The sequence below is a fragment of the Salvia splendens genome, chromosome 16, assembly GCF_004379255.2.
Source record: "Salvia splendens isolate huo1 chromosome 16, SspV2, whole genome shotgun sequence".
Taxonomy (NCBI): domain Eukaryota; kingdom Viridiplantae; phylum Streptophyta; class Magnoliopsida; order Lamiales; family Lamiaceae; genus Salvia; species Salvia splendens.
In genome coordinates this window covers 3,879,334-3,890,745 of record NC_056047.1, presented here as the reverse complement: position 1 = coordinate 3,890,745, position 11,412 = coordinate 3,879,334, and the positions used below count along the sequence as shown (strand labels likewise).

General features: G+C 36.6%; 1 protein-coding gene across 1 annotated transcript; it reads left to right on the top strand.

The window, feature by feature from the left end:
* The first annotated feature begins 4,251 nt into the window (after window positions 1-4,251).
* On the top strand, window positions 4,252-9,644 carry LOC121772408 (ABC transporter B family member 15-like). The gene is made up of 7 exons (XM_042169505.1): window positions 4,252-4,691; window positions 4,939-4,993; window positions 5,114-5,292; window positions 5,387-5,844; window positions 5,974-6,514; window positions 7,074-7,982; window positions 8,080-9,644. The coding sequence occupies exons 1-7, from the start codon at window positions 4,446-4,448 to the stop codon at window positions 9,448-9,450; spliced, it is 3,759 nt and encodes a 1,252-aa protein (XP_042025439.1). The 5' UTR covers window positions 4,252-4,445; the 3' UTR covers window positions 9,451-9,644.
* Window positions 9,645-11,412: the final 1,768 nt, after the last annotated feature.

Sequence of the window (11,412 nt, the reverse complement as noted above, 5' to 3'; positions counted from 1 at the left end):
ACCCAAATTTAAGAATTCTTATTTGCAAAGATTTACAGAAATAATTTTCCAGGGTAAAAATGTGTCGAATTGAATCCAAAATTCTATGACGTTGAAAGTAGTAATAATATCTCTTTCTACCAGAGTACATGCAATTCGTATTTTATTTCATTGTATTATTCAATTATAAAAGAGCAACTCTTGGACGAAACTGAAGGGGTGATGAACGTGGAAAATTAGATATATTTTTTTTTACCAAAATAGATAGAATAGTAGTAATAGTGGAATATATTATATGGACCGACAAAATGGGAAAAAGTTATTAAGGTATTTATGAATGGAGGGAATATTAAAATGAAGTTGCTAAATAACATTGGATTTCTACTACTATATCTTTGCACCATGTTAACTCATTTTTATAATTAATAAATGATAAATAATTGTTTTGTAACAAGCTTTGGAATCTTTATTGTTCAATGAAAAGTTTCTCATACTGTCGTCCAATCATCATATTTAATTGTGCTTAAAAGTTATGTTTATTTTTACCTCTTGTTCGGCTATATTTTTTGAAAATTTCAACTCAAACAATATATCACAATTATTTTTCACGTTTTATACATACCTTAATAAATCTAATATTAACTAATTTAAAATTATCTTCCTATTTTCTTGTCTAACTAATCAACACGCACCTACAAATACATACTTCTCCATTCTATGATAATTAGATCGCATTCATTTTTAGATTGTTCTAGCTAAAATAATTCAAACGTTTTTTATTTGTAAAAACTTTATTTGCATTCATATTCTATTCTTTTTCTTCGATTGCTCTATTCTCTTTCTATTTAATCTTAAACATTCATTTCTTAATGTCTATAACCAAAAAAATTTCACAACTAAAAGGGGACAGAAGAATTACCCAAATCTTTCGTGACTAAAAAAATTCGTTATGATATAATTACATTTGTCCTGGATTCTCTCCATTGGACGTGCATGCAGCCTAGTTTTCCGTTACCCAAATTTAAGGTAGTGTTCCTTCCCAAAGCAATAATTTCTGTTTTAGTTTATCAGCAAATTCTGCACCGTTAACTTATTTTGACTGTTAAAACATTTAATTTAAAATTACTTATCAAATAGTAAAATAAAAGATTAAAAATAAGCTCTAAGTCCACCTTAAGAAATGACGTAAGAGAATACGTCGGCTTAAACTAACTGTTCAGTAGTCTGGCACTTTCTATGCGTCAACCTATATGCAAATACATACACCTACACATGTTGTAGGAGTATATCTTTGGAATATCTTTATTAAATAGTATCTTTATTAATTAATTAATAATTTGTCATATCTTTGATACCATTAGGATTTTTATTTTTTAATATTAAATTAGGTTATTAGAGTAAAGGATTAATATAAAAATGCATCTCAGTACAAAATTATGACCAAATTCTAACTATGAGATTTGTCAAATACAATTATCTTTTGAATTAAATCATTAAAGAAATACAATTATCTTTTATAGTCTTTTATTTTTCTGTAATTTATTTTTCCGTCTTTATTCATCGGTTGCTCGACGGAATTCCTTCCGCAAACGGAACTCCTTTATCCGGTGAATTCTCGCTAATATCTTCAGAGTATCACCTCGTGATAATCAAGAAATGATAAAGATATGTTAAATCAATAATATATACTAAAATAATAGATATATGAAGATATTATGTAGATATATTCGTATCACATATATTAAGTATACTATATGTGATTTATAAGAATCTTTACCAGTATGTGATTTATAAGAATCTTTATAAGAATCCGTATTAAAATAAAGAGTCTGTTGCACTCCAAAATATAGATTATGAAACAAGAGAAATGATATGCTACATACCTTATGTGAGCACCACTCTCGTTTAACGTACGTTTAACGTTGTTCGTTTTGATTTATATATTTAGTTTGATTCTAATACATTAAAAAATATTGTTGCATTTTTTAATTTCACAAAATTCATAAAAATAAAGCTCGATTTGTTATTTTATTAATTTATTTGAAATTACAGAGAAAACGAGCAAATCGAGTTTTTTTTTATGAATTTTTTGAAATTAAAATTTGCATTAACATTTTTTAATGTATTAGAATCAAACTAAATATATAAATCGAAACGAACAACGCTAAACGTGCATTAAGCGAGAGTGATGCTCGCATAATAAGCCTACATAAGATAAGATATATAACATATCATTTGTCTGTGAAACAATATTTTGGTCTATTTAAGATGTAAAAGTCTTTCAGTTTGGCTGTACCTATGGAATTTTGTACACATGAATCAAAATTAGAGATTCATTATACTCCACTTTTATGAAATTGACTTTAAACAAGATATTACTGTGAATTGTAAGCACCATTTTTCACTACAGGTTTGAAACAAAAAACTAATCATATGGTCACATCTGCAACTATACATTATTGCGTACCACTTAATTAGTAGTACTACTTGTTAACTAATATTGTCAATATGAAAATCATAACTATATAAATCATTATTATTTTGAAATTAGAACTTAATGTTGTTACCTAATGTATTACTCCCTACTATACTATATATCACCACTTGAAAGTTTTTAGTGATGATGTACTTATACCGTGGTATTTGTTTGTTATTTTATTACTATTTGTATATATAGTAATAAATCATTATTATTTTGAAATTAGTAATAAATATTGTCAATATGAAAATCATAACTATATAAATCATTATTATTTTGAAATTAGAACTTAATGTTTGTTCTTTTATTACTATATATATATATATAGGCGAATTAGTACTCCTTAGCTAAAAGCGAAAATTATTACTGGTATTTGTTTGTTCTTTTTTTACTATTTGTGCATATATTGTTGCAAATTAGTACTCCTTAGCTAAAAGCGAAAATTATTGCTTTATTAAATCTATTCGTGGTTATGTATATTAAGGTTACGGGTTTTTCTTCGTTGTAAAAAATTTGCCATTTTTGACCCACCTTTGACGAACTATAAAGTGGGTTACGGGATTTTCTTGGTCGTAATTTTTTTTTGCCATTTTTGACAACCTTTAAGTATATGTCATGTAAATACTAAATTCACATAATTGTAGTAGCATACTATACGTTTTGTATATATTTATATAGGAGTATTTATTAAATCTCTATACAAATAATTACAAATACAATTTTAAAAAATTATATAATTATAATTCCAAGTGGCATAATTAAAGGTCTAAAATTATAGCCAACTTAAAACACATCAAATATTTCACAAGTATAGCGTGTAAGTCTAATTGTTCCTCGTTCATTCAAGACATATTGTATAGTTTGAAAAATTATACTACCTCCATCCCACAAAGATGGTCTCACTTTGACCAGACACAGATTTTAAGAAATGTAATTAAAAGTGAGTTGAAAAAGTTAGTGAAATGTGAGTTATACTTTTATATATTAGTTTCATAATAAAATGTGAGTAGTAATGAGTTAGTGGAATATGAGGTTCACTACCAAAAATGTTAAAATGTGAAATGAGAAAAATTTTGTGGGACATGCGAAAATGAAAAAATGAGATAATCTTTTTGATCTTTTTGAGACGGAAGGAGTACTAGGCACCCTTTTGACTTATTAAGTGTTGTATGAGCATAGCTCAAATATTTTCATCACCTTGTCTTCATGCTTTGCCACATTTTATCCAACCGAACGACTCCTTCTCGGTTACAAGTTCAACTTCCACCCGTGTCATCGGTTGGAACCACTAGGGTCGACACCGGTCGAGGGTGTGATCAGAACCTGTTATCCGCTGCCAACAAATTTCACTAAATATTGTTAATAAAGCCTTCTCCACATAACACACAATTTATTTGCAAACTAGCTACACGTTCCTCATATTTTTGGGGCAATCATAAGCAAATAGTATGTCAACTTTAATCCATTATTCTATTTTGTGGCAAACGATTGATCACCCGTGATAATCCGCTGTACCGGCGTCATTAGTGACGATAATTAGATCTTAAGTCAACCTCCCCTTGCTCATCTCATGTAAAAACACGAGGTTCACTGAACTTCTATTTTTTCTCCAATTAAAAATTAAATCAATAATCCCATACTAAAATTCACAACTTTTTTAACATTTTAAATTACATCAAATTCCCCATGTCCATACCTCTTAGAAAACAGCAACACAAAATCAGCACACAATTTTCTCTCTTTCTCTCTCACTCGTGTGTGTATATATATATATATATACATACACCTACAAAAACTCACATACCCATTCATTGGCATCCCAAGGTTGGGTTTGAATCATTTCTCTCTCTCTCTCTCTATTAAACAACAAAACACACACACACAGACACACACACTCTCTCTCTCTCTCAAATATAAGGAAGACAAGCCTAGAGGCTTTGCTTTCAAAATTCTGAGAGGGGGAAAGGAGAAATTAAGCAGAAGAAGCATGGTGAGTTCAGACATGGAGCAGATGAAGAGAAAGAAGAAAAAGAGCAGCATAGGCATCTCTTTCAAGTCGATATTCATGCATGCCGATAAATACGATATGGCGTTGATGGGATTGGGTTTGCTGGGCGCAATCGGCGACGGAGTCTCCATGCCTGTCATGCTCTTAGTCACAAGCAAGCTCATGAACAGCTTCGGAACTTCCCAGGACTCTCTGTCAGAAAACTTCACCCACTCCATCAGCAAGGTCAGTTTCTTCTCCATCGCCAATGTCCGAATTTCCCCTTTTTTAACTTTAACTTTTAATAAATAAATTAACCAGGCCTATTTATGGCATCCTTAATAGCTACGTCAGTCCTGGACTTAATTGCGGGTGATATTTTATTTTTATCCGATTCTCTCGAAACTATGCAAGAATTCGATTTATTTTTCTTATTTTCTTGAATTTTCATTTCTAACTAAACATTTGTTTTTTTCTGGTTTATCTCTTTCAGAATGCGTTGGTTCTTTGCTACATGGCTTGCGTGCAATGGGTAGCTTGCTTTCTGGGTAGGTGAAATTTCAATTTTTCAAATGTTAATAATAGTATAGAATATGTAAATAGACAGATAGCATAGAATTTGACTTTGATTTAATTATGCTTATAAATAAAATGAACCATTTGTTTAGAGGGATATTGCTGGACAAGAACAGCAGAGAGACAAGCTTCACGACTAAGAACTAGGTACCTCAAAGCTGTAATGAGGCAAGATGTCGGCTACTTCGACCTCCACGTCACCAGCACGGCCGAGGTCATCGAGAGTGTCTCCAGCGACAGCCTAGTCATCCAAGATTCCATCAGTGAAAAGGTTCGTTAAAAATAAGTAAAGTTGCAAGCAACAAGAACAAAATTTTAAACGGACAATATTATACTAATGTTAATTTAAAAAAAAAAAAAAACAGGTTCCGGTTTTTGTGATGAACCTGTCGACCTTCCTGGGATCGTACGTGGCAGCATTCATAATGCTGTGGAGGCTAGCGATCGTGGGGTTCCCGTTTATCATCCTGCTAGTGATCCCGGGGCTGATGTACGGGCGGGCGCTGATGAGCATTGCAAGGAAGATACGGGACGAGTACAGCAAGGCGAACGTGATCGTGGAGCAGGCACTCTCCTCTGTCCGCACCGTCTACTCTTTTGTTGGCGAGAGTAGGACTATTGCGTCCTACTCTGCCGCCCTGCAGGGGACCGTTAGCCTCGGACTCAGGCAGGGTCTAGCTAAGGGTCTCGCCATTGGTAGTAACGGCGTCGTTTTTGCCATATGGTCATTCATGTCTTACTATGGGAGTAGGCTTGTCATGTACCACAATGCTCAAGGCGGGACTGTCTTTGCTGTTGGAGCCGCCATTGCTATTGGTGGATTGTAAGAATCTCACTTTCTCCGTTACTTGTTAATTGTGCCATTTTTTTTCATCCGGAGAAGTTTGAGTCATTTCTATTTTTGACAAAATGTTGGTTTTAAATTTTGATATGATGTTTTTTAATTGGACAGGTCACTAGGCTCGGGGCTGTCGAACCTCAAGTACTTCTCCGAGGCAAGTGCGGCTGCGGAGAGGGTGAGGGAGGTGATCAAGAGAGTCCCCAAGATCGATTCCGACAGCATGGAGGGGCAGATGCTGGAGAATGTGTCTGGAGAAGTCGAGTTCAGACATGTCGCTTTCGCATACCCTTCGCGACCAGACAGTGTAATCTTTGAGGATTTCAACCTTCGGGTTCCTGCAGGGAAGACGGTGGCGTTGGTCGGGGGGAGTGGTTCGGGGAAGTCTACCGTGATCGCTCTGCTGCAGAGGTTCTATGACCCGGTCGGGGGCGAGATCCTCTTCGATGGGGTGGCGATTGACAAGCTGCAGCTCAAGTGGCTGAGGTTGCAAATGGGGTTGGTTAGTCAGGAGCCGGCTCTTTTTGCTACCACCATTAAGGAGAACATTCTGTTCGGGAAGGAAGATGCATCCATGGAAGAGGTTATTGAGGCTGCTAAAGCTTCCAATGCTCATAACTTCATCACGAGCCTGCCTCAAGGCTACAATACGCAGGTAAATATCGTTATTTCATCTGGTATAGCATCTATGATGGGCTAGCTGGTCTTGTTTTCGCCGCTTTAATAAATGGCCTTGTTGGTGTTAACATAGTAAAAAAAAATTGTGGTATTGACATATTGACACATCGTTTATTCAACCAATCACAATTGCAAAAACCGTTTCTCTCATTCTTTTTTTTTCTGCATATGATTGATTAGACGCACCACATGACAATATATCTCTACCACTGTTAAGCTCTGACTAAGCAAACCATACATGTAGGGTTGACTGTTTCTTTCTCTTCCGTTAGTTAAAAACAAATTTATTACTAAACGACAAGTGGATGCATCAATATAGCAACTTGGCTATGCTAATGTAATATTAATGGATAATGATGTGTAGACATTCTTCAATTTAATATAGTTATAATCCAATGTATGAACTGATGTAATGTTCTAGAACTTGATATTTATTTACCTAGTTGACTAACTGTTACACAGCATAACTTGGAACAAGAATACTGAGGTAAATCTTGGTCATTTTGATGAAATGTTTTCAATGTGGTCATTTTCAGGTTGGAGAGAGAGGTGTGCAAATGTCTGGAGGTCAAAAGCAGAGGATAGCCATAGCCAGAGCCATTATAAAGGCCCCCAAAATCCTCCTTCTGGATGAGGCCACCAGCGCTCTGGACTCTGAGTCCGAACGCGTTGTGCAGGAAGCCCTCGACAAGGCGGCTGTGGGGCGAACAACCATCACCATCGCCCACCGCCTCTCCACCATCCGCAGCGCGGACCTCATCGCGGTGGTGCAGAAAGGCCAGGTGATGGAGATCGGATCACACGAAGACCTAATAGAAGACGAGCACGGCCTCTACACGTCCCTCGTACGCCTCCAACAAACCGAGAGGGACGACCACCACCACCCGGCCATCATCCCTGCTTCCACAATGCCAGGTTCCATCACTATCTCCAACAATGACATCTACAACACGAGCAGCAGAAGGCTGTCGTTAGCGAGCAGGACCAGCTCGGCCAACTCGGTCGCGCCAACTCGACCGCACCAAGTTGATGAGCGGCGCGAGCAACTGTTCCGCCCGCCTTCTTTCAAACGGCTACTTGCCATGAACCTGCCCGAGTGGAGGCAGGCGACAATGGGCTGCATAGGCGCAATACTCTTCGGTGCGATCCAACCGCTCTACGCCTTTGCGATGGGGTCGATGATCTCGGTCTATTTCGAAAAGGATCACCGTGAGATCAAGAGACAGACGAAGATATACGCCCTGTGCTTCGTCAGCCTAGCCGTCTTCTCCATGCTCGTCAACATCTTGCAACACTACAACTTCGCGGCAATGGGGGAGCACCTGACGAAGAGGATCCGGGAGAGGATGCTGTCGAAAATCCTCACGTTCGAAATCGGGTGGTTCGATCAAGACGAAAACGCTACCGGCGCTGTCTGCTCCAGACTCGCCAAGGATGCCAATGTGGTAAGTTACGGTGGTAATAATTTTGTGAATTATATTTTGTTTCCAAGCTTTATGATTCTGACCAGAATTTAACTGACTGCACTTTATATTTACAAAGGTGAGGTCGCTCGTAGGTGACAGAATGGCCTTGCTGATACAGACATTCTCTGCAGTGACCATAGCTTTCACAATGGGGCTTGCTGTGGCGTGGAAGCTCGCATTAGTGATGATTGCAGTTCAACCTCTCATCATCATCTGCTACTACTTGAAACGTGTTTTACTCAAGAACATGTCAAAACAAGCAATCAAAGCTCAAGAAGAGAGCAGCAAGCTCGCAGCTGAAGCAGTCTCGAATCTCAGAACCGTGGCAGCCTTCTCGTCCCAAGCCCGGATACTCAAAATGCTGGAACACGCTCAAAGAGGGCCGCGGAAGGAGAGCATACGCCAGTCCTGGTTCGCGGGGATCGGGCTAGGGACATCTCAGAGCCTCATGACATGCACCTGGGCTCTGGATTTCTGGTATGGCGGGAAACTAATAGACGAAGGGTTCATCAGCGCGAAGGCGCTGTTTCAGACGTTCATGATTTTGGTGAGTACCGGGAGAGTGATCGCGGATGCAGGGACGATGACCAATGACTTAGCTAAAGGAGCTGATGCAGTTGGATCCGTGTTTACCGTTTTGGATAGGTACTCGTTGATTGAGCCCGAGGATCCCGATGGATTGAACCCCGGGAAGCTCATTGGGCGCGTTGAGATTGAAGACGTGGATTTCGCGTATCCAGCTAGGCCGGACACGATGATCTTTAGAGGCTTCTCGTTGAGCATTGAGGCAGGGAGATCCACTGCTTTAGTGGGGCAGAGTGGGTCGGGGAAGTCAACGATCATAGGCCTAATTGAGAGATTTTATGATCCTATAAGTGGTGTTGTGAAAATAGACGGCCGAGATATAAAGACGTATGATCTGCGGTCGTTGAGGAAACACGTTGCGTTGGTAAGTCAGGAGCCCACGCTATTCGCGGGTACCATCAGGCAAAATATAACTTACGGGGCGGATGAGGGCGTGGGGGAGGCGGAGGTGGTGGAGGCCGCGAAGGCGGCCAACGCGCACGATTTTATCGCGGGGCTGAAGGACGGGTACGAGACGTTCTGTGGGGACAGGGGGCTGCAGCTGTCGGGAGGGCAGAAGCAGAGGATTGCGATAGCGAGGGCGATACTGAAGGACCCGGCGGTGCTGCTGCTGGACGAGGCAACGAGCGCGCTGGACACGCAGTCGGAGAAGGTGGTGCAGGACGCGCTGGAGAGGGTGATGGTGGGGAGGACGAGCATCGTGGTAGCGCACAGGCTCAGCACGATTCAGAGCTGCGACACGATCGCGGTGGTGGAGAAGGGGAAGGTGGTGGAGAAGGGGACGCACGCGGCGTTGATAGGGAAGGGGGAGAGAGGGGTGTATTACTCGCTTGTTAACCTACAAAGATATTCACATAATTAAGTTGATGCTGTTTTTTTTTGGTTAAATAAATGTTTCTTGTCTGAGATTAATATGCCGACTTTTTCTTCCATTTTTGGAGGAGCAGTGGAATTGATGGAGGCTGTGTTAATTCCTTGCTCAAATCTGCAATGTTTTTGCACATGTAATGTGTACATGTATAACAAATTAAGAAAGGAAAGCTTAAGAGTTTTTCACTTTTTCTCTTTGTTTTTTCTGTTTGTAGCTTGGGGAATTAATTGCTACTACTATGATATATAGTAATATAACCTGCATTTTATGTTTTTGTCTTTGTCGCAATAGCTTACTACAACTTAGGAATTAAATATAACTGTGATTTCAGACCTCATGAATCTAGTTCTAACCAAGAATAAACTGGATTAAAAAGATGATGTTTTTAAATAAAGTTTATACTGATGTATTATAATAGTCCTCCTATACAAGAGTTGAAAATATTTAACAAACTTCGCACCAAATTATTCAAATAAATTAACTTCTTTTAAAGTTTATACTGGCAAATGAATATAAATTTAAAAGTTGCGCCATGATAAACTCAAACCCGACTTTATAAATTTAAAAGTTGCGCCATGATAAACTCAAACCCGACTTTGGCATTAAATATTACTACTACTATTCTATTGTTTTAGACACATTTTGCATTGCAGTTCATACTAATGGGCTCATAAGTCACAACCCAAATAGATTATTAATAAAATTAAAACGTCTCATAAATACGAGTATGCTACTAATAACTAATCTGGAGAGTACTGGGAATTGACTGTGATGAATTGACAAAAATAATTCAATTTAGTCTATTGTTTATTTTAATGAGTTTATTAATTTTGATTTTTTTTATAATTTCATATTTCAAATACTTCAATTTATATTTTATTGACCTATCATATCACTCAAATTAAATATTTCATATTAGTATTATCATTTACTACTTTGTATCGATACAAATATACAAATTACTTAAAAAATAAAAGACCATGTGAAATACTAGATAAGTAAAAGTTGTTCTGATTAATTCGATAGCAACACAAATTATAAAGTGCACCGTGTATAACATATACGAAAGATGATATTTGTATCTTCACAAGTAATTTTTTAAAATAATTTCATGATCATATCATTTAGTTAATGATTTGGAGTTCAATTTTCGAATCTTACGTATAAATATAAAAGATGCTTTTTCCTTTCTAAAAATATTAATGATATTGGGAAATCCATTCCCCAAGTATGCAAATATATGTATGATAGTGTAGACGAAGTCAATATGATCCACTTGTTACATGTTTTAGGCCATCCATATCCATGGCTCAATACCGTCTCATTCTTTCACTATTCATGAACTCCACTGAATTTTTTACCCCATCTCTTAACTAAAGTCATATTCACCTACTTTTTTTTTTACTTTTTCAATCTTAACTCCACATTTATTTAAATTACACATTCACCCTACAACACTTTGTCAATAATTTTCCAAATATAATTAAATAATTTGATACAATTATTTATAATAATATATTATATTTATATATATTAAATATTGTGTTATGGTACGTAATAGGAGTACTTTTATTACACTAAACATTGTACTATTTATTGTATTATAATATTAAATATAATATTACTCCTACAATTCATACTCAATAAAATAATTAATACTAATAATTTATATTAAATATAATTTCACAAAGAATACAAATTAAATAATTAATACTATTTATATAAAATAAAATAAATACTATCAATTAACTTTATGAACTAAATATTGATGAAACCGTCTATATCCTAAAACAAATAAATACTCTGCATCATTACATTATACATATGATAATTAATTAGCCCATCTCATATAGTATATAATTTATTAGCCCATCTCAAATTCAAAAAACAAATACATATGCTTAATTACCCCATGCCATTAACTATATTCTACTACTAAACCTAATTTTCTCT

Coding starts and splice junctions, on each gene's coding strand:
- LOC121772408 (XM_042169505.1), top strand. CDS start 4,446: ATGGTGAGTTCAGACATGGAGCAGATGAAGAGAAAGAAGAAAAAGAGC. Junction 4,994..5,113: donor ATGGGTAGCTTGCTTTCTGG/GTAGGTGAAATT, acceptor CCATTTGTTTAG/AGGGATATTGCTGGACAAGA. Junction 7,983..8,079: donor TCGCCAAGGATGCCAATGTG/GTAAGTTACGGT, acceptor ATATTTACAAAG/GTGAGGTCGCTCGTAGGTGA.